The following is a 23,249-nucleotide window of genomic DNA, read 5'->3' as shown; positions in this document are numbered from 1 at the left end:
CTATATATTTAAAAATAAGAAGAAGAAGAATAAAAACATAATAAATGTCCAACTACTCTGAGACCAGCAGGCAGTGAGGAATCCCAAGCTAGCCATGTAAAAAGGCCACACAGAAGGAGAGACTCCCAAGCAGCCCAGGAACCAGAAATGTGAGTAAAGAAGCCTTCACATGACACCAGCCTCTACAGCCATTTGACGGCAGCTGTATGAGGGCCTCCTAGCTGTGCCCATCAATCCCCAGAACTCTGAAAGAAAATTAAAAATTGTTGTTTTAAACCACAAAGTTTGGGGGTAGTTTGTTATACAGCAATAAATAACCAGAACAGAACTCAATAAATATTTGCTGAACTGAACATACAGTTCCAGTCACTCATCCTTGGAGATAGTACAGTTAAGCCCTGTGTCTTAGCCAGTTTACATATTTACACATACTCCTTGCAGAAAAGTGACTCCAACTGAGTATTTATGCTCAGGACGAAAACTTCACTCTTTTGAGTAGTGAATTAGTCATGCAAAGACATTAAGAATCTTTACTTAAAGGCAGCTTTGCTAAATGGTATTCATGTACTGGAAGGTATCGTGTAGCAAACAGGCTTTTGCACATTAGGATTTGCCTCTTCTGTATGCTAGTACCCCTTTTCCTGTGCTTGCAACACTGCCACATGTTATTTATTTTTTATGTGTTGATGTCCCATTTTGTTCCAAAAAAATTTGAGGAGGCCTATCATGTTAACGATAGTATAAAAATATGTCATATGGGATTACATGTCGTCATTAAAGCTGAAAGTATTCATTTATCTGGAATGGGTATGTACCTTCTTCCCTCAAAGGAACTACTGACAGATTTTGTCTAAGACTAAGACTCATTTTCACTCTAAGACCAGCACTCAAGTCAGAAATAGAGACAGGGCTGGGCGCAGTGGCTCATACCTGTAATCCCAGCATTTTGGGAGGCCAAGGTGGGTGGATTGCTTGAGCCCAGGAGTGTGAGACCAGCCTGGGAAACATAGCAAGACCCCATCTCTACAGAAAATAAACAAATTTAGCCAGACTTGGTGATGTTCACCTATGGTTCCCCACTACTCAGGAGGCTGAGGTAGATGGATCACTTAAGTCCAGGAGGTCAAGGCTACAGTGAGCTATGATTATGCCAAAAATCTCCACTCCAGACTGGACAACAGAGTAAAACCCTGTCTCAAAAAAAAAAAAAAGAAAAAAGAAAAAGAAACAGAGACAGTGATTTGATCTGGATTTTAAATCTATATTTGGGTCTGAGAAAATTAGGGTCTTTGGCAAATGAGGAACTTTTGCAAAAGCCATTAAGATTTTCATAATAAATCTAAAGCCAATCTTTAAAGCTTCTCCCAAAAGCATTTAAATCATATAATTTTCTAGTTTTCTCCAATCTACTCAAATCTCTGAGGCTACAGAAATGCCTAATTTCACCACCAACAATTCATGTGTGATGACAGTGAGGATGAAAAGCAGAAGCGGGCTGAGAAGAGAACAAGCAGCATCTGATGCCAAACAAGGGAAAGCAGGTCGCTCCACCAAGGGTAGCTCGCTTCTAGACCTCCTGTAGCAGCCCCTGACAGCAACAATCTTGTCTACTGACATCATTTGCTATTGTCTGCTGACATCGTATCATTATTCTGCTCCCTTAATTTTCATGCAAAGTTGTAGCTTTGGGTGAATGTCTACCCAAGTATAAAATGTGACCTTTAGGATCAGAGGAGACCTTTCCTACTTTTTCCCTGGCAGAGATACTGTCTGATTTCACACACTCAACGGGGGTAGCTTCAGACAAGGGGCATAAGCAGAAGGGTCAGATAGGGTGAGTGATGAGACCATATGTGGTCTGTGTGTATAGCTCATAGGACACGTGCAATCATGTCAGGAAGGCATCTATCACTCCAAGTTATTAGAATAACATCAGAAGAAGGCAAGATAATCTAGTAGTTACATGAATGGGGATTAGAACCAGAGAGCCCAGGTTCCATACTTGCCTCTGTTGCTTTTTTAAGTTTGACTTTGGGCAAGTTATTTCACCTATCTAAGGCTCAGATGCCTTATGCCCTTGCTGAATGGCATAAAGCAATAGATACAAGTGGCTTAACACTGCCTGGCATATTGTTAGCAACTACATAAGTAGTTACTACATGCACCATCCTTACCATCACCACACTCCGCACTGCCACCATCTTATTCCTGCTCATCCCAGGAAAAGGGTGAGGCTGTAGTCATATCCCATGGCCCAAGGACCTTGAATTATTATCTGCCCAGGTCTTCCTGCCTAGCCTGGCAAAGGTACAAGAAGACACCCTATGAACAAGTGCAGAAGTGAGAGTCCCATCTGGCCCCACTCACTCCATTCTGCATGTGCCAGAGAGTTACCTTTTCAAGCCAAGAAGTCCCTGGCTCAGAGCCAAGGACTTAGCAAAGAGGTCAGCTGGCAGCATTTCCTACTCACCTTGAACAATACCAATGAAAGAGTCAGAGCAGAAAGCCAGTTGGTCATGATTTGTATAATACCAGCCTCACCCATGCTGAGCAAGGGCTGAGGTCACCCCTGAACATACACCCGAATCTCTCCTTTTACACCCTCCACCACCACTACCCCAAGAAGTCATTCTGGATTCCTTACCCCACAGCCAGTCCACCCTGTTTTCAGCTGCCAATATACAACTGGAATTCTCTAGGCATCTCCATCTCTACTGCCATCACCATAGTGCACTTTAGCCTGCACAAACCACAGCTGTTGCCTGCCTGTTTTTTCCTTTGGCTTCTCATATATCTTCTCCATGCAGTAACCATTGTGTCATGTCTATGCCCTGTTTACAGCCCTTCAGTAGATGCCCCATTGCATTTAGAATAAGCCCATCTCCTTTCTGTATTCTACAATGCCTAGCATCACAGGTCCCCCTGCCTACCTCTGCTTCCTCATTTCATGCCATCACTGGGCTCTAACCACATGGGCCTCCTTTCTGGCTTTGGGACTTTGCACTGGCTTTCCTCTGCCTTAAGTGTTCTTCCTCTGGCCCTAAGGAAGGCTACCTTCTTGACATTCCTCAAGTCAAAGTCCACACATTGCTTCTCAGAGGTGCCTTGGCTGACCTTCCTTTCTCCTGCCTCCCCATCTATTATCATGTTACCTCCAGACTTATCACAAATTCTTCCATGAATACTTGTTTCTTATTTATTGTCTATCTCCCCTCATCACAGTGCAAGTTCCTTGAGGATATACTGTTCATTGCTGTAACCTCAGCATCTAAAACTAGGCCTGGCCCATAGTACCTGCTCAATAAATACTGGTATAAGTATACATTCATTCACTCACTCAACCAATAAGCATTCTATCCTCCACAACTTGGCCTAATGCCTTGTATACAGTAGGCAAAGACAAGTAAGATTTATTCTCTACCCCCTTAAGTTCATATCTTTGGTGTGATAGATTTACATAACTATAATAAAAAGTGATAGTAATAAATGCCTAAATACCATATGACTCATAGCCATGGGCCACCATGTGTGTTCAAATGAGGTAAACATCATTTCAAGCTGAGGTCACCTGGGAAGATATCTAGGAGAAGCTAGAACTTGAGTTGGGTCTTGAAGAGAAAATAGGATTTGGAAAAGACAGAGATGAGAGACAGAAGTAGGGGCTTTGGAGAAAGCAAAAGTCTGGAGAGAAGGCAGCAGTGAAATGGGAAAATGTAAGGCAAGTTGTAGGGGAGACATAGAGAAGACAGCTGGGCTAGCTCAGGAGGTCCATTTAGGGCAAAGAGAGGATATCAGAATGACAGTTGAAAATACCACCATGAGCTAGCTAAGGCCGTTGGATCCACAGAGGCAAAAAGCAGGCTTTCCCCACAGGTCTGCAGTGGTGAATCTACAAGCAAGCTAGAGACTTATCAGTATTGGAGCTTGATCTTGAGCACATAAATACATATGTGTATATGAGCAAATATATTTCATATAGTAGTTTACAAGGCTATTAGCTGTAATAAGATATCTAATAGGTTCAACTAATGTCAAATATTTATACTCTATTTTTAACATCTTCCAAATATTTTAGAAAATTATGTATCTTTATTATAGGTGAAAAATCTTCAGGGAAGTAACAAACAGGGTTTCACTGCTCAACCTTGATTAACCTGATGTTAACTTGGGTCAATTCATGGATATATACAGACAGATAGATAGATTCTTGTTTGTTGTTCTGGTATCTAAGATCCATTATGGAAAAAAATCTTAATGATAAAATTGAAGGGTTTTACTTTGTTCATAGTTTTACTTCTAGCAATTTTATAGTCCATTAAATAGCCAGAGGCTTAGAAGTAAATTTTTTATTCTACCTTGATATGTATTTTCATCAGAAAACTTGTGAGCTTGTTACATTTGAGGGTTTAGTTTTACTTAAAATTGCCATATTTCCTTGCATACTTTTGCTCCTTTTTTTCAAATCTTTACACATGTCACAAGTGGAATTCAAATAACCTACACACCCACAAATTGAATGAAAAAATTAACATCAATATTAACCCACCAGCATTTCAAAGGACACTGAGTGCCATTTGAATACATCAGGTTAGCTCTATCAGTATTCACTGAGCAATGTTTAGATTCAACCAGGCCAAAATGATGTTATTATACTTTTTAATTTTATTTTTATTTTAAAAAGTTCATCCTACATATATATAATTATATGATATATGTAATTAATATATATTTATATACCAGTTATATATATATATATAAAACTCTCTACCTTTTTGAATGTGTGCCCACATTCCTTTTATCAGTTGATCTTCATAAAAGACTTGTCAAGTAGACAAGGTCAGTGAGATGAGCCTCAGTTTCAGGAATGAGAAGAAATTATAAAGAAGAGCAGGGATGTCTGAAGGCTGCGGGGAGCAGCATTACCCAAAGGAGGAACAGAGGTACCTTTTCCTCTAGCTCAATCTAGGTGAGAAGAGGGAAGGAGAAGGAGGCTGTACATGTGATTATTTCATCTATTCTGTCAGCACCCAGAGAGCCAGCTGAACAGCAGCCTTCCGTGGGCTTGCTATGCCAACAGTTGCCCCAAAACAGTGTCAATCATTATGAAACATGACAGAAACCAGGTTTCATCCACTCACTGCCAGCAACACACACAAAAATAAAATAAAGTAAAAAATAAACAGAAGACACTGCTGGATGATCAATAAAAAGTTAAATGCTGCCAGCATTTGTTCTGTATTAACAATACGTTTTTAAAACCTTCCCCTGAGGCTGTAACCATGACTCCTGGGCTGCTCCTGTTGACCCTGGTGCTCTGGCAGCAAGGAGAGTAAAAGAGTAAAAGAATCATCTTTTGCTTTTCCTTCTGCTAAAAATGTGATGTGAACAGTAGTGGGAGATATGTGGGAGGAAGCAAGGGACCTGGATTACTCTAAGCTGAACTTGGTTACTGCTAACTCAGTGGTTCTCAAAGAGTAGGCCCAGAGCAGCTTCATCAGCACGTCCTGGGAACTTGTTAGAAATGCAGATTCCCAGGCTCCATCCCTGACCTGCTGAATCAGATACACTGGGGTTGGAGCCCAGAAATCAAGTGAGACTGATGCACAGTGAAGTTTGGGGGCCACTATGTTAGGCTAGTCTCACCACTGGCAATGTCCTCACTGCTCTGCAAGTGAGGAATTCGATTTTGCTCAGCTCACTCACAGTGTCAGTTCCTTATTCCCATCTCCCTTCCCCATCCCCATCTCTAAGCCCCTGGGTGCAGAAAAGAGAACTGGCCTTGTTCCTATCTATTCACTGTGGCTCTAGGCAAAGGTGGCCACCACTGGGTAGGGCTTGAGTCTGTGATCTCCTTGGTCACATTCACATCTTCCTGGGAGAAGCTGGAGAGGCTGGCAAGGAGGGTGTTCAGAGGAGTAAAGATTCTGTTCATTAGTGTCAAAAGGTCCACAGGGAGTAAAAGCCTTGCAGTAGGGGTGAGGAAGTGTGGAGCTCTGGGGAGACTACTGTGTGGAGTCAGGGTCACCCAGATTGCAGGCCTGGCCTCAGCAGCTTGCTGTTAACCTTTCTGATCCCTGGTTTGCTCACCTGCAAATCAGGATTTGAATGAGGACTACTTGAGACAGGGCAGTGTGCGAAGCGGCTGGCTCACTTGTAGGCCACAAATAAATGGTGGTTATGATCATCACAAAGACAAGGAAGAGAAGTGGAACAGACTCTTCCCAAAGGAAGCACTGGGTGACAGCAGGAGACACATGGACACAGATCACATCAGGGAGGTCACTGAATGAGAAACTTACGAGTTAGATGGCTACCGTGGACATTGGGAAGCGCATAAGTCACCTGGAGGTCTTGCTAAAATGCTGATTCTGTACCACCTGGTCTGGGGAGGGGCCTGAGAAGAAGTCCCCCGGTGACACCCAGGCTGCTGCACTACACTTTGAGCAGCAAGGCCATGGATTGTTCTTGAGCAAATAAACAGCAGAGAACTGCCCTAGGGACATTAAATACTAGTAAATTCGCCACTCTGCCCTAAGGTTTGCCAAGTTTCCTGTAGACAGCCTAGCAATCTTCCCCCTCAACCCTCAGCTGAGACCACCTCAAACTGGAGTGCGTAGGGCAGAGGGGAACTTCAAGCCCCAGCTGGGTCAGAAGCAAGAATCCACAGGGCACTGTTTGCTAGGGCTCACCTATCGCTCTGCTCTATCATTGCCCACAGTGTGCCCACCTCCCCCCCACACACACACCAGCATGTACAGTACTCTGAATATGCCATCCCAGAGCCCCTGGAATTTATGTCACCTTACCTAAGTATACACCCTTTGTGCATTCAGAAGCAGGACCCAAATTCCTGTCCTTTCTCTTATCTCTCTCTCTCTCTCTCTTGCTCGCTCACTCTTTGCAGCAACAGTCCTGTAAACATTGTCACTGGGGGCCTGTTAAAGCAATGGCCGAGACATGTATCTTTACTCAAGAAATAAGTGATGTGTAAACTGTGCAGTTTGTTAATAAATGGTATAAAAACTGGAAACCGTACAGGATATCAGTTCAGAAGAGATTTTCTGCCACATAAGAACTATGATAAATAAAGCTCCTTTCAACTTCTTCATTTAAATCTTTCTCTTCTCTCCTCCTTAGCCAGAAGACATTGGACAAGCACCAATAGTCAATGCCCCAGAAGGTGGAAAGGTTGACTTGGAAGCCTTCAGTCATTTCACAAAAATCATCACACCAGCAATTACCAGAGTGGTGGATTTTGCCAAAAAGTTGCCTATGTTCTGTGAGGTGAGGATGTTGTTTTTCCTTCTGCATTATTTTTAATTATAGTTTCACCAGTTTCCAGGAATACAGGGTATTATTTACAATTTAATGTTAATTAGTAGGGACTTAATCATATGAAAGCAACGTCAGTACAAAATGAAAATGCATTCTATTTCATTGTATTCCCCACTTTCTGTATTTAGTCATCATTCATTAGCTTGTCCGTGTAAGGCCCATCAAGATCCTATTCATCCCCCTGATTCCAGGCATTGAGAAATAATGATAGCAATAGGCTCCATTTATTCAGCACCTACGATGTCCTAGTTACCACAGTCAGGTACTTGAGTTTGCCTACATTAAATCTAATCCTTCTAACAGATTTGCAGGGTCGCTTGTATTAACCCCATTTTCGGAGGGGGCAATCAAGATCAAAGAGATTAAGTTATCCAAATGTGACCTCATGGTTGGAATCTAGGTCTGTATTCTTCCCAGTGCATATCCCAGTGAGATGACTGTGTGGTCATTTCTTAATCTTCAAGAATAAGTTAAATGCCCCTCACAGAACCAGGCTCTTAATATCCCCACAAATCTTTCCTCTTTTCCTATAAGCTTACTCTTGTTTGTCCCATCTTCCGGGCACCCTGTAGAGCTGTCCCACCAGAGTTCATCGACTTTCCCTTTGGGACACTTGAACTTTATCAGGCCTGCCCTGTAGTGGCAGATGCCACAGTCTCTACAGTCAGCTACATGGGCAAGAATCCTAAACAAGTTATCCAATATCTTCAAACTTCACTTATCTCATCTTTAAAATGGGGATTACAATAGTGTCTACCTCTTAGAGCTGTTGAAAGGGTTTTTAAGTGGGATAATATATTTGTAAAGTGATTAGACAGTGCCTGGGTTATAATAAGTATTCCATAAAGTTTAGCTGCTAATACTGCTTTTATTTTATCTGTTACATTTCCATCCTGCCTCTAACCTTCCTTTTGTTTTGTTTTGTTTTTTAATCAAATGGGGTTATGTTTTCTGGAGAACTTTAAAAACAAATTTCATAAGGTGCTTGTCTATTGCTCTGTATACCTTCAAAGGGGACCAGAAAGATACCAAATAGAGATGGGCACGGGCAGCTGTGAGCCCCTTAGGTAAGCGGGCTGAGTGATAAGTGATCCTGGTCTCACCTAAAAAGAAGCTAAGTTTCCACACCTGGAATGGCTTCCTGCTGCCTTGGCTTCCAGCTCTCGTGTGTCTTTGAGTCTGCAATAATGGGAGCCCAGCTAGAATCAGAGGGACACAGAGACCTCAGACATTATGGGGGCACTTCTCACTGCCGATTTCTGAGCCTCCACAGAAGCCATACCCAGAAGGACAGGGAAATGGGCTTCGGGAAACAGATATCTTGCCTGTAGACCTAGCTGAGAGAGCACGTGTGCCACCCTCTTAGCCCCAGCTTCACTGTGGTGGGGGCCAGGTGTCTTAGTTCGGGCCACTGCAACAGAATACCATAGACTGGGTGGCTTAAAAACAATAGAAATGTACGTCTTACAGTTCTGGAGGCTGGGATGTTCAAGATCAAGGTACCAGCAGATTGTCTGGTGAGGGCCTGCTTCCTGATTCATAGACAGCTGTCTTCTCATTGTGTCCCCTCATGATGGACAGGACAAAGGAGCTATTTGGGATCTCTTTTACAAGGCACAAATCCCATTCATGAAGGCCTCACTCTCATGACCTCATCACCTCCCAAAGACCCCGCCTTCAGTACCATCACAATGGGGATTAGGTTGCAATATATGGATTTTGAAGGGATACAGACATTCAGTCTATAGCACCAGGGTACCTGATATGCTACTACCCACGGCCTTGCAGTAGCAATGACTCAGACCCCACACCTAAAGAAGTCAGTAGGTACTGAGGAAGGGACTTTGACTTATATCTCTGTGTTGGCCATGGAGCTGCCCATGCCTTTGACGCCTTTTTTAAAAGTAGACATCTATTAACATTTTAGAGGATATTACAAAAATTATACATATTCATTGAAGGTTTATTTATACAACATAATAAAGGTAATGATTTATGGTAACACTACAAGATTTTGGCACCTATTTTAGTCTTTCTTCAAATATTTATGTGTGTATACATACACATACATACATATATATGAAGTATAAAATATATTTAATGTATACCACAATGTACTGTGTATGAAATTATTTTTAACTTTTTATTAAAGAATGTATATATGTCATAAGAGTGCAGCTCAATAAATTTTTACAAACTGAACCCACCCACATGATCGGCACCAAGATAAAGAAACAGATCGTTACCAGCATCTGTCACTGAACTAACTTTTTACCCTCAACGGGAGGACATAGCATCTACATACGTTTTCACAAAATGATTTTCAGTGACCACATAGTATTCCAAAGAATACATCTGCCATAAATTATGTTATCTGTTTTTACTGGATCTATAGTTCATTTCCAATTTTTCACTAATAAAAATATGCTGATGTGAATTTTCTGGCAACTATATCCTGCTCACATCACTGACTATGTCTGAAGGGTAAAGCCTGGACATGGAATTTAAGGACCAAGATACACAGGCTTTTGATATGTGCTGCCAAATTGTCCTCGAAAGAGAAAGTACGTGCACTCTCACATCCGCACCGACGGGCTTGTTTCCCCTCACTCCTGCCAGTTCTGGCTGTCATCTTTCTGTTTTGTTTGCGGGCATGGTTGTGTTTTCCTGGACCTCTCCTGGTCCTCTCCCTGGCTGTGTCCCTTTGCCCCCAGTTCTTGGGTCTGAGGAGGAACTCTACTGAGTCTGTCACCTCTACAGCTCCAGCCAGCCTGCCAGTCACATGGTGCCCTTTGAATGCCACCCCCCACCCCAGAGATTTTTTTTTTTAATAATGTAAAGCTCATGTAAACCACTGAAGATATATTTCAGTTGAAGGAAGAAAACAGAAGCAGCAGCCGTCTCCACCACCAGGAGCAAACACACTGTGCGCTTTCGTCTGTGCAAGGGTGAGGGGTCAACACGGAACTTTTCAAGCACAGGTTGTGGCAAGTTTATCTATCCAAGTTTCCCTAAAAGTCCAAGCCTGTTTCATTTTTGATTCCATCTCTCCTTCTACCCTGATATCGTGTGGTCTGCCGATTACAAAAGACGATGGCAGTGGGATGGTGGGAGCACCTTTACAGCAGAGATGCATGTGCCCTCTGTCTTTGAGGCCTCCTGATGACCTTTAGCCTTTTATACTCTCTTGGAAACCCAAAAGAGAGGAATTAACTGTATAGGTTCGTGAGCTACCCGTGGAGTGGGCTGGAGATCTCAGGTGATCTTGAGAGCCAGGGGTCTCTTGCCAGAGGCGGTTTATCACATCTGCTATTCAAACTGTGTTCATGATCATTGTTCTTCTAAGATCCATGCCAACCCACCAAACAAGACTGGCATGACACCAGGGGCTTCACAAGATCTAAAATCATCGCTGGCAGAGCTGCCAAAACAACATGCAAAATCACTCCTAGAGTGCAGGGCCCTGTCGTCTTTGCCAGTCAACCTGAGTGATGCTCTCCTAAGGAGGCAGGAAGAACCTGTGGGAGTATCCCTGTGTCTCTGCCTGTCAGGCCCTTGTTGAGTGTTCTCACAATGAAAGCATTTTGGCAGGTGTCTAAGAGATTATTTGCCCACGTGTTGAAACAAATCTCACCAGGATCCTACAAATCCCTCTTAAAGGAAAAGGCATCTGGCCCAGTTTTTAAACCATTGGTGATCCTTTGCAAATACTTACTCAGCTTTTACTTAAATTTGAACTAATCTTCAACAGTTGGTATTTAAACTAGAAATTTGGAAAGGAAAATTTCTACTTCATCTATAATCAGAATTGGTTTCAAAGGTGGGGCCTGACCAAGTTTGCATACTTTGTGACACATTTTAAAAATAAATGGTTTGATCTGATTAGTAAGTTCTTGTTGCTGTTCTATGCTAGTCATTCTCAAGAGTGGGATCTGTGAACCAGCAATATAAGCATTACCTGGGAACTTGGGGGAAATGCAGAAACTCAGGGGTTGGGGCCAGCAATCTGTGTTTAACCATCAGAACCTAGACAAAAGCAAATCACAGTGCTTTTTAAAAAACGAGTGGAAGGAGAGAATTCATATGTATGGGTTCCAGATCAAATATGCAATGACTTATTCTGAAGAAAAAGCCAAGGAGTTTGAAATTAACTGGTAAAGTGACTAGGCTGAGCTAGTGAAAAATAGAAAATGCCCAGTATTTTAGATGTAATTCAGTTGTATCACTTTTATATAATAACCTAAATTGGACTGGTCGAGTATTGCCAAGAGCATTTCCCAAAAGGAATCTGTAACTGCTCTAATGAAGAGATAGATATTAGGTGTTACTCACATATTTGTTGTTTATGGAAACTCAGTCATATCCATGGTAAAAAGAGCTATGTTTCCTTCTTCTCTTGGCATTGAATTCTGACAGATCCAGTTTCAAATCCTAGCCTCACCCATGAAACATTCATGTGACCACCCACCCCCACACCCAGCTTGTTACCCTCTCAGTGCCTAGATTTCCACATCTGTAAGTCATATGGAATTCGAATATTTACCTCATTGTACTGCTGTGAAGATTAAATGAGGTGGTGCATGGAAATCTGGGCATGATGCCCAGTTCATCAAACACACCCATTTACTAATAGCCTTCCAACTACTTTGATAATGGCATTTAATTAAACAGTCTCCCCTTCCAGAAAATAAGATTCTGGTTTTTATTATTTTGCCTATGAGCAAAGGTATTTTTTATTATTAATGTTGCCACATTCTCACAAATCCTAATTAACAGGGTAACCAAATGAGCTTAAAAGCAGATTGCAACACTGGCAGGAAGACCCAGTGTGTTGAGCAATCCTGTGTCTAAGGTGCGGAGAAGAACACAACCTTGGGAGCCAGGAGGACTGAATTCTGCTCTCCCCTCTGCCTTTAAGTCCCTGGGTGACTTTAGATGAAGCTTATATCTCAGGGCCTCATGGGCAACATGTATCTCTGCCAACAACCCTCTAGTTTTGTGCCAAGAGGCTCCAAGAGCAAATGTGCTTCAAAAACCAAAAGGAAGCCCAGTTGCCAGCTAAACAGTAGGGTAAGCTGTTACCTATTCAAGCTACAAGACAAAAAACCAAACAAACAAAAATGGAGAGTTTCACATAAACCCTGCTCTCAAGCAGTCATCAGTTGAAGTTATAATACAAACCCCCAAACTGAGGGGCTATCAGCACAGTTTCCCACACGACTGCAATAGCGTTTGGAGAACTGGATCTGTCATAAAAGCAATGCAAACTCCTGACGTTAAAGTTGGTGCAGATTACAGCCAACTTTGAGTATGAAAAGTGGTTGTTGAAAGCCTGCAGCCAAGTAGGGAAGGGAAAACCATGGGCTCAAACAAGGCAGGACAAGTGTTCGTCACAAGGTTATTCCTATTGCTTTTGAGATACCGTATGTTGTTCCTGACTGGCATTTTTCCATTTGTTCTTTGCTGACATGAGCTGGTTCTTTTCAGCTGCCATGTGAAGACCAGATCATCCTCCTCAAAGGCTGCTGCATGGAGATCATGTCCCTTCGCGCTGCTGTGCGCTATGACCCAGAAAGTGAGACTTTAACCTTGAATGGGGAAATGGCAGTGACACGGGGCCAGCTGAAAAATGGGGGTCTTGGGGTGGTGTCAGACGCCATCTTTGACCTGGGCATGTCTCTGTCTTCTTTCAACCTGGATGACACTGAAGTAGCCCTCCTTCAGGCCGTCCTGCTGATGTCTTCAGGTGAGTATGCCTAGACTCGTTCGTGGGCATCCAAAGAGCTTTTGCTTGTCTAGTGCTAATTCCAATCACTTGAGTTTTCAGTCCCCCTTTAGCTTCAGAACATAGCTCACTCTTCTTCAGTGAGAAATTGCAGGCTTGCCACTGGACTGGGAACTTAAAGGGGGGTGTCAGATGTCTGATGCTTTTTGCAGTGTCCCAGGATAGAAAGAAGCCAAAGGAGCCATCTTAAAGATTCTATGAAGTGATCCGCCTTTGGTGGATACTCTGCAGCCCTCTTCATAGTCTTTGGCCAAACCTGCCTCCTTCTGGTTTGGGGTATGCCAGATATGGATGTGAGTGACCACACGATTGTGTGTTAAGTTCTGTGTGTGGAAACCATGGATGCAAGCTAGAATTTGTTCATGGCTTAGCTACAACTGAAGTTTCAGTTATCTACTGCTAAATGGCACACCAACCCAAAACGTAGTGGCTTAAACATCCAAGATGGCTGGAGTTCAGCTGGGACATCAAACACTGGTTCAGGCCTCCCTCTATGCGGCCTTTCCTCCTGCAGGGTAGACTTCTTACTTAGCTGTTGATTTCCAAGAGAAAGAGTCCCAAGCACACGAAAGCAGAAGCTGCAGATCCCACGAGGCCCAGTCTTAAATCACACAGGATCACTTCACCCACATTGGATTGGCCAAAACAAGTCTGAGTGCCAGCCAGGACTCAACAGTCCCCCTGTAGATGGGAGGAGAGCACAGAATGGGCAGCCGTCTGTAAGCCACTACACATCAAACCCTTTAAGGAAAGATAGTTTTAAATAGAAGTGGTTTCAGAGTCCTCTGCATTTTCAGGGCACCCAAGTGTTGCTGTGCTTTGGCACCTGTCACTCTGCGCTGTAACTACCTGCTTCATTTGTCCACGTAAGTCCCTGTGGACTTTTTTTTTTTTTTTTGAGGACATAAATATGTCTAATTGTACATCCAGCACCTAGGCCAGTGTTCATAGAATTCAAGAAATGCTTATTGGATAAATGGCTGACTATGTGGGTAAAATATACATTGAGAATCCTTTGTAGAGTCGCTGCTTCCTGGTTAACTCCATAGGATTTTTTTTTTTTTTTTTAAACCTGAGACAGGGTCTTGCTCTATTGCCCAGGCTGGAGTGCAGTGGTGTAAACACAGCTCATCGCAGACTTGACCTGCTGGGCTCAAGAGATTCTCCTGCCTCAGCCTCTCCAGGCACACACTACCACCCCTGGCTAATTGTTTATTGTTTTGTAGAGAGAGACGGGTCTCACTATGTTGCCCAGGCTGGTCTTGAACTCCTGGGCTCAAATGATCTTCTCACCTCAGCCTCCCAAAGTGCTGGGATTATAGGCATGAGCCACCACGCCTGGCCTAGAAATCTTTTTTTAAAGCTGATCTAGAAATGTATTTACTATAGGAAATTTAGATATGGCAGACTTTTCAAAAAGAAATAATTCCTTTTATTATGGAAAATTTCAAGGGTAAGTAGATAGAAGAGCATCATGAACTCCCGTGTACACTGTGGCACACAGACTCCAGACCAACCCCCCACACTCCCCACCTCCTAGTGTTCACACCCTGGATAATCTCCTGTCCTTTAGTGTGTGCAGGACCCGTGCCTTGATTCTAACCAAGAGAATATGGCAAATTTGACGTCACCCCCATGTGATTACATTACATAATCTAAGATTCCCTCTTGCTGGCAGACTTGCTCTAGGGACTCTTGGTGCCAGCTTCGTGAGGTTAACCACCATGTGGGGAAATTCCCATGACAGGAGCTGTAGACAGCCTCTAGGGCTGAGGGTGGTCTCCAGCGACAGCCAGCAAGAAATGGGGCCCACAGTCGTTCAGGAGAATTATTCTCGGAGAAATAAAATGTATAGCTTATCCAAGCTTCTCTTCACACACTCCCTGTGTGACTTTGGGTGACCCCTAGCTTCTCTGGGCTTCAGTGACCTTTAAAATGAAGAAATTAAGCTACATACACGGGAATTATATTTCTGGAGGGACTCATGGTAATTTTTTTAGCTGAGATTTTAGAGGTACAAAGACAGTGTTAAATAATGTTGAATCACACCATGAGAAAGCTATTTCTTTGACAGTTTTCTCTTCCTGGTTACCTCTCCTTCCAAATAAGGCAAGGAGAGAGACTCAGTGTGGTGCTAGTCTGCCTTTAACACCTCTCTAACACTTACTAACCTTCCTTTTTAACAAAGAGAGAGTGGATCTCAGGAGCAATGTGCACCCAGAACCTTCAGCTCCAGAGTAACAAAGGCTTTTGCCATGCGTCCATTTTTGTGGTTATCTTCCTATTTACGTCAAATGGATTTTTATTACTGAATAATAAGATGTTTCCTCTTTAGTGGGTCAGTTTCACAGATTATTAAGCAAATCATCTTAGTAAGGTAGATAAAGGGAGAAGTAGGCGGAGATGGCAAAAACTGAATGTGATGCCAGACGCTATCAAACACCAAAGTGAATGATTCTTCCCAGTTTTCTCATGTTGTGAGGCTGACACTGCCTGACAGCTACAGGACAACTTAATAACTTTTCACAACCCACCCTCCCTAGTGATGTGGACCTTCTTCATTAATACTGCCAGGACCAGGAAAATATTGCAAGACACTGTGCATTTGGCAAATGAGCTGCCTGTCGGAGCCCCAAGTCTCCAATTCCTCTGCAGCCGGATGTTCTAAGCCCCATGTTTTGTGTGCCATGTCAGTTACACAGTATCTTAGACTTTTTCTTCAAAGACTTTTCCAAGAGCCACTACTTCTAAGTTCCTTGGTCCTGCAGTGCAAAAAGTAAAAATGAAAATGATCTGAAAGACATTCCTTTGAGAACTTTTGTCTTAAGGAGTTAAAATGGTCTTCAGTCTTTAAAATGTTTCTCTCTTCATAAACCTGTTCAGTGCGATTCAAGCATCATCAAAATGTCAATTCGTACTCGCTCTGTCATTTATGTGACCATCTCATCTTTATCTCTTTAATGCCACAAAACCCACATTGTATTTTCCCTTTGAAAGAATACATCCGAAGCAATAATATGTTGATCTTCTATCTGGATTAAAAATTAAAGGATCCTGTGGAAAATTCTTGCACACTCAAAGAAAGAGAAAAGATAGGGGAAAGGGAGAGAGGGAGAACCAGCAAATCCACAGAGCAGCTTCATCAAATATGAAGGAAAACGCAAGATAAAAATGTACAAATTTCCATGTGAGCTAAATAGGGGATTCCAAAAGCCTGTATGGTTTGTTAGTTTGTTTAGACTCAGAAGGGTGAATTGAGACATTAGCCCTGATTCTTCCTTTCCAATGAAGCAGAACCCTATTTAGATTCCTACCGATCCAAACACCTCCAGAATTGGACCTTTGAAGTGTGAATTCGTTTGAATTGAAGAGAACTGAGCAGGGGCGTGTTGGGCCTCCTGGAGCTATTTGAGGAATTCATCCAGGTTTATAGATTATTTTTGTCACCCAAGTGTCTGCAGCCCAGCTATTCCCCAGTTGTCCAGCCTCCTTGTGTCACCCCTTTGTTTAGCACTTTTGGAAAGTGACTTGAGCCTCTGCCACATACTGTGGGAAGCCCAGTAGTCTATGCAGGACTTGGGAAGACTTCCTAGGCTTTCCAGGGTCCCGGTGTCCTCTCACTCCAGCTCCCACTGTAGCTGTTCTCTTCTCTGCATGGGGTGACTCTGGCACAGCTCCCCTCCCCTTTTCTTTTCATTTCAATTCCAAAATCATGACTAAAACAAGGCTGCTATGGTAGCAATTTTACTAAAGGCATAAGGAAAGGGAAAGGCCAGTTCATTGCAGCCTAGAAGACAACACAAAGTTAAACATGGTGTTTCTTGGTCCTCAAGGAAATGTCTTACTATTCCGCATTCCTCCTTTGGCCTCAAGCCTGCTGCAATGTCCCCAGTCCCTTCATATATCTCCCCTTTCTATGCATGTCCATGCTAGTCCTCTCCCCTCTCCCAGGCAGCTAGTGAAAATTCAAAATTGTTCCCCTCATCTGGCAGAATATTTCAGCTGTCAGCCTTCTCCTCCTGTACCCTAGGAGGGAGGCATCACCTTTCGCACCTAACAAGGTGATCTGTCTAAACAGATATATTTATCTGAACAAAGTACTGCCTCTCTTCATAGAAATGATGCCACTCCCCTGGTACCTGGTCCCTGGAGCACCAGAGTTCACGCTGCATCCATGCTTATGGCTAAGAGGGAAGACCCTAGATCTGCCCGCCTCCCACTAAAGGCCTGGAATTGGACAAAGCAAGCCTTCCCTCTTCCATCTCTGAATCAATGTCCATCTTGTCTCTTCCCCACAGATCGCCCGGGGCTCGCCTGTGTTGAGAGAATAGAAAAGTACCAAGATAGTTTCCTGCTGGCCTTTGAACACTATATCAATTACCGAAAACACCACGTGACACACTTTTGGCCAAAACTCCTGATGAAGGTGACAGACCTGCGGATGATAGGAGCCTGCCATGCCAGCCGCTTCCTGCACATGAAGGTGGAATGCCCCACGGAACTCTTCCCCCCGTTGTTCTTGGAAGTGTTCGAGGATTAGACTGACTGGATTCATTCTCATAATTCCTACAGCACTACTGGGTGTCATTTCATTCCATTGCCTAGCTCTTTTTTGTTTGTTTCTTTGTGTCAGGAGGGATTATTTGGGAGGGAAAAGGGAAGTAGTCCTTGGCATAGACATGGATGAAATTGCCCCTTGAATGCGGGTACTTGAAACTATTGCATTTCGTTCTCCGGTCCTTTGATGTGAATGCTCTGAAAGTTTTACGGTTGTGGAGGTGGGGTGGGGGACAATCATTAACTCACCAGCACCAAGCATCACCAGCTCCCACCCATCCCCAGTCCGAGACTCGAGTCAGCAAAATGGCGCTGCAGGACACTAAAGAAGCCTTAAAACCAAGATAATACGACCACCTCCACCCAATCCTGATGTGTGCAGGGCTGAAGTTAGCAGAGTACAGACCACGTTTAGTTAGATGTGGCTTTCAACCTTTTAGGGAAAGACTCGAACAAATTTTCATCTGTTCAAGAGCATGCTGTTTCCAGCACTCTTTATCGTCTCCTAGGAGCATAACTTGGAATGCACAGGAATATTTGTGTCCTAAAAAATCAGTTGTCCTTCCAATATCATTTTTATACCCTTATTAGATTTGATTCAAGTTATACAAGGGTGTGACTCAAGGAGGTACAGATATTGACTGATTGAGGCCAACAAGGAAAATAATTTTTTTCAGTGAGCCCAGAGAAATTAGAAATCTTCACCAATGTCAGTGATTCCATGGTTTCCAAAAATTAATAGTATTACCTCACAGTAGGAAGGCTTCTTTCCCATTTAGGCTCAGAGAACACTTACAGAAATCAAACCTATTCACAGGGTGGCACCCCTTTTCTGTGGCATCTGATCTGTCATCTCCCAAGCTCCCGAACTTCTTTATCCCGGTTGTATCTTTGCTGAGCTGACAACAGATTTCTCTATGGATCAAATATTCTAATCAAGGAAAGATACGCTGAAATTTCAGTCTTCTTCCAGAGAAATTCTGAGGAGAGATTAGTGCAGCTACATTCTGAGTGGAAGGAAATGCAGTGTTCTGAGGGCCCCTTCGTGTCCTGATGGCTGGAGGATGCTTCCTTCTGGTTAGATCCTCAAGCTCCTTCCCTCATTGACAAATGTCTCCTCGTCCCCTTTTTCCCTCTGACTCTGAGGCACTGCATAGCTTGACTATCTCTAAACAGAGACTGGCCCTGCTACTGACCCTCCTGTCCCTCTTATAGCACACCCTGACAGATACTCAATAGAAAACACCTGTGCAGACCATGTGCACACTTACCTTTTCTGCCCAACCTGCCTTCCCAATGGCCCATGCTAGAATAGCTTGTGCCCAGAAAACAAACAGTGACACTTCATCTCTTCAGTGTCAGAAAATGGGCGTAGAATGTACCCATGCAATTGAATGTATCTCATTCTCCACTGGCATAGTAGATATAAAGTATTCCTTTGCCTACCTTTTACTGCCTTATCCTGGAAATATTGGGGAAAATAAGCCATATCAGTGAGATTTACCTAAAAACAAAGGAAGGAAAGTCACTGTGAAAACCAAGTAGATGCTTTAAGTTTGGTGGAGTATAACTGGCCCAGAAGTCTGGGTGCCTGAGTTCTAGGGCGTGCTCTGTCAGCTGGTAGATTTGTAATTCTAGGTCTTGGTTTTCTCACCTGGTGAATAAGTCATGATCTCTAAAACCCTTCCTGCCCTTAATATTGTATGCATTTCAAGGGGAAAAAATCTGGTTCCTTTGATTTTTTTTTTTTAACACTTAAATTCCTAACTTTATTAGACAAGAAGTATGGCCCACTTAACAGTTAAGGAACATAAATTTGGTATTGACTCGAAATAATAATTTGACACAATACTAGTCAATCATTTAGAGTCCTTGGAAAAAGAAGAGGAACAGCACTGAAAATTCCAAGTGTGATTGGAAATTATCTGGGAGCGGGGAATTAAATGTTCAATGCATGAAAGCAATTGTACTGGCTTCTGGGAAAAAGGAAACAAGAACATTGCTATGGAACTTGTTACCCAAAGAAAGGAAGTGAAAAGATTGACAATTATAAGCACGAAGGTCATTGGCAGATTACCTGCTTTATCTACAGACAGATCGTTTTGGGGTTTGGTTTTGTCTAGGCAGTCTCTGGCCAGGCTCCTTAAGTGCTTGCTCTGCTAATATTTCAGCTTCCTCTCTTGACTCCTTGAGGAACCACGCTTTGGAAGACAAACACTTAGCCACGTCTGTGCTCCAGGGTAACCCTGAGAAGCTCTGCTGTCTGGGGCAAGCTTTCTTTCCAAAGGGAATGAGAGGAAGGCAAGCAGGCAGGGTCCTACAGCATCGGGCCTTCTGGGGAAGGGTTCCTCATTTTGTTTGACAGGGTCCTCAGTACATCGGACACCCAGATTTGAATATAAGTTCAGAGCCTGATCTCAAGCTGAATCAGAATGCTTTGGGGACTAACCATGATCGAGAATTGGCCAAATGGTATAGCATATAACAGCCATCCAGCCAGCCCAAGTAAAGGAACACTTGATCCTTGGCACCTTAAATGATTGCCTTCAATAGGCAAAGTGCTGGTCTGGAAATCTTGTTGAAGGCTGAGTACTTCATGTGGAGTAGGACAAGCCTTAGGCCACTTCAGGTTGAAAGGAAAGGCCACAGGACTCAAAAGACAATGACTCTGAAACTAAACTCCTTCCTTCTGAAGCTGACAGAGGTACTTAGTGCATCGTGAGACTCCATCTCATAAAACTCATTTGTGAGGGATTTGCTCTAGATTTTTCTAAACATTTTTTCATCTATTGTCCAGACTTGCAAATCCAGTGTGGACCTGACGGAGACACCCTTCACACCTGCGCTCCCACCCCCTCGGCAGGGAGACGTCTCAGTAGAGGAGAACACACCCATTATGCTGGGATTCGTATTTATAAATCACTTCCCTTTTAGGGATGAGCGGTGTGGGGTGTGTGTGCGTGCGTGTGAGCGTGTGCGCGTGCGTGTGCGTGTGTGACCCTCAAGTGTACTTTGCTGTTCAATTTAGACGTGCAGTATTTCCAGAAACAATGAAAAAAGTAAGATGTTTTCTTCTTTATGATTCTGCTCAAAACACCACGTGCCGCCTCAGAGCTTTTTCTAGAGCCTCGGTCCTCAATGACGCGCTTGACGTGTTGATGCCTCAGCCCAGCGAAGCCCCCTCACCTGTGCCCCGGGCGACAGCTCTTCAGTGTGCAGTGCAGGCCTGGGGTGGACTGCCAGGCCTTCGCTCTGTACCAGCAACGCCGTTCTTGTTGCTCCTCCCTGAACAGGGGTACAAGCCCTGGCCCCTCCTCGACACTAAGCCCCCCACAGACTCAGCCTCCAAGGAACCACTGAGCACCCTCGAAGCATGTCATTGTCGGTGATCCCTTTTTATTCTATGGAACTCTAACCTATTCGTGTCATATTGACCTTTTGCTGCATGAGTCATAAATTATGAAATCAGTCTTACAGTTTTTGAAATGTAGCCAGCATTTGTAAGGCTAAACCTTTTTCATGAACTGAATTTAAGTGAATACCCAAGCCACAGTTCCTCTTCAAATGGAGAGTGATGATCGACGTTTGAATCTCTGTGCCCTTTCCAACGGCTATGGCATCAGGTTCTAAAATAAGCTCGTAATTTTTCCTGTTATTTTAATAATATGGAAATATTAGCATAGTGTTTCTTTTGATAGTGATAGACTATAATCCATATTTAAATTTTATAGAGAAGAAATTTTATTGTACTGTGATGTAGATATTTATTATCCAGGTAAGGATTTGCCCGGTGTGTATTTTTTACAATTGAGACATTTTACTTTAATCTTTAAAAAAAAAAAAAAAAATGCGTTAAAAACACACTCAAAAAAAAAAAAAAGAAAAACAGACTGGGGGAAAAAAGGTTTGGCCTTATCACAGAATTTTTACTGTGCTGTATAAATGTTTGCAAATGCGAAAAGTGTGCATTTATAGTATGTTTCCACATTAATTAATGCCGCCTTCAAGAGCAATATTGTGCAGGTAAAACGCTGTTTGTGGCTTTCTGTTGCACAGTTAAAGCTGACCCACCCTATGCACAAGACAATCAAATACAAATCTGTCCTCCTCAGGATGCAGATAATACTCACGTAAATTATGGAGCACAATGTAAGACAAAAGAAGACACTTTACATATGTTTTGTTGATACAGAAATTATCAGGGCATGAATGAGCTGATGTGACATTATGCCACTTCTTTCTTTTGGTTCTCCCTTATTAACTTGGCATTTTTAATTTGACCATAGAGCCAAATTGGTTCTCCATGCTTTCCTCATAGAAAATCCTTTTTTTTTTTCCCCATAATGTTTTCATGCCCTGAGAATCAGAAAAATACTACAGAATAGAAAAAGATTTAGTCATTGGAAGATTTGTGTTTTGCAAACAGTGTTAAGTGATATTGCTAGATGGTGATATTTTTTTCAGCCTAAAACTCTGTTGAAATCTGTGATCAAAATGTTTTAAACTATCCAAAAAAAATTTGTATATTTGGGAAAAATGGATTTTTACATAGCTTTTGTATGCAGATATAAAACTGTAATTATGAATATAGTGGGCGTAGATAAACTCATAAGCTTAAATTCTAAAAAAGAAAAAGCTTATAACAGATATACTTTCCTGTCTCTTTCTTTAAATATTATTATTTTCTACATAGGCAAAGAGTTGCCTTCACTTCTCACTTCAGCTGCTGCCAAAAGAGGGAAACAAGGATGTAAGGACATTCATTTCATAAACAGACATCTATTAGAATAAGCAAATTTACTTGAGAAGAAAGTATGAAGGAAGAGAAGAAACTAAATAAAATGCTGAGGGGGGGGGTTACCTCTTTGGAAGGGGCCACAAAGATGAGGGGAGGAGAGAAGTAAAGTTTTGCATCTCAAGGACAACATTCATCTTCTCATCTCAAATTATTCAGGAATATTACTCATGGAATTATATTAACATCAGCTGCCAACTGTCAATCTCAGTTGCCCTGAACACATGTTAATTGAGATTCTTTCTATGACAAGTAACAAAAAGCTAACTCAAACTGGCTTAAGCATAAAGCTAATTATTGACTTTAATATCTGGGAAATCTAGGGTATTTGCAGACAAAAGCTTCAGACATGGCTGGATCTGGGTGCATTTACTCAGGATTCTCAGGAAGCTCCTTTCTTTATCTTGTCATTCATGTAGACTTAACATTCACAAGGTCTTTCACCTTATGGTGGCCTCCAATAGTTCCAGGATTAGCTTTACAGCTCCAAATACAGTGAAAAGAGAATTTCTTTTCTCCAACAATGCTAATGAAAAATCTGGCCTAATTCTCATTGGCCCAGGTTGAGTCATGTGCTCATTCCTGAGCCAATCACTGTGGTGAGGAAGACAGATGCATAATCAACCTTATCCTCAGGAATCCTGGAACTGGGTGAGGGGAAAGAGGGACAGTCAGCCTCATCTAAACTATGGACTGAGAGTTGAGGCAAGATGATTCCTCAAAGAAAATTCCAAGTCTGGCTGCTATAAGTGGAGGAGAATTGTGGGCAAGCAAAAG

At 42.7% G+C, this 23,249-nt stretch overlaps 1 protein-coding gene across 13 annotated transcripts in view; it reads left to right on the top strand.

Annotated features, from left to right (window-relative positions):
- THRB (thyroid hormone receptor beta) overlaps positions 1-22,324 on the top strand; it is a 367,645-nt gene extending 345,321 nt beyond the window's left edge. For all 13 annotated transcript variants that reach the window (XM_038002320.2, XM_038002325.2, XM_038002326.2 and 10 more), the window contains 3 exons: positions 7,138-7,284; positions 12,823-13,081; positions 17,419-22,324. In XM_038002320.2, coding sequence (XP_037858248.1) covers positions 7,138-7,284; positions 12,823-13,081; positions 17,419-17,660 — 648 coding nt within the window. In that variant the 3' untranslated portion in view covers positions 17,661-22,324. The remainder of the gene's footprint in view (positions 1-7,137; positions 7,285-12,822; positions 13,082-17,418) is intronic.
- The last annotated feature ends 925 nt before the right edge of the window (positions 22,325-23,249 follow it).

Source organism: Chlorocebus sabaeus, chromosome 15 (genome assembly GCF_047675955.1).
Source record: "Chlorocebus sabaeus isolate Y175 chromosome 15, mChlSab1.0.hap1, whole genome shotgun sequence".
NCBI lineage: Eukaryota > Metazoa > Chordata > Mammalia > Primates > Cercopithecidae > Chlorocebus > Chlorocebus sabaeus.
Note: the sequence above shows the minus strand (reverse complement) of the source record. Positions and strands in the feature narration are given on the sequence as shown.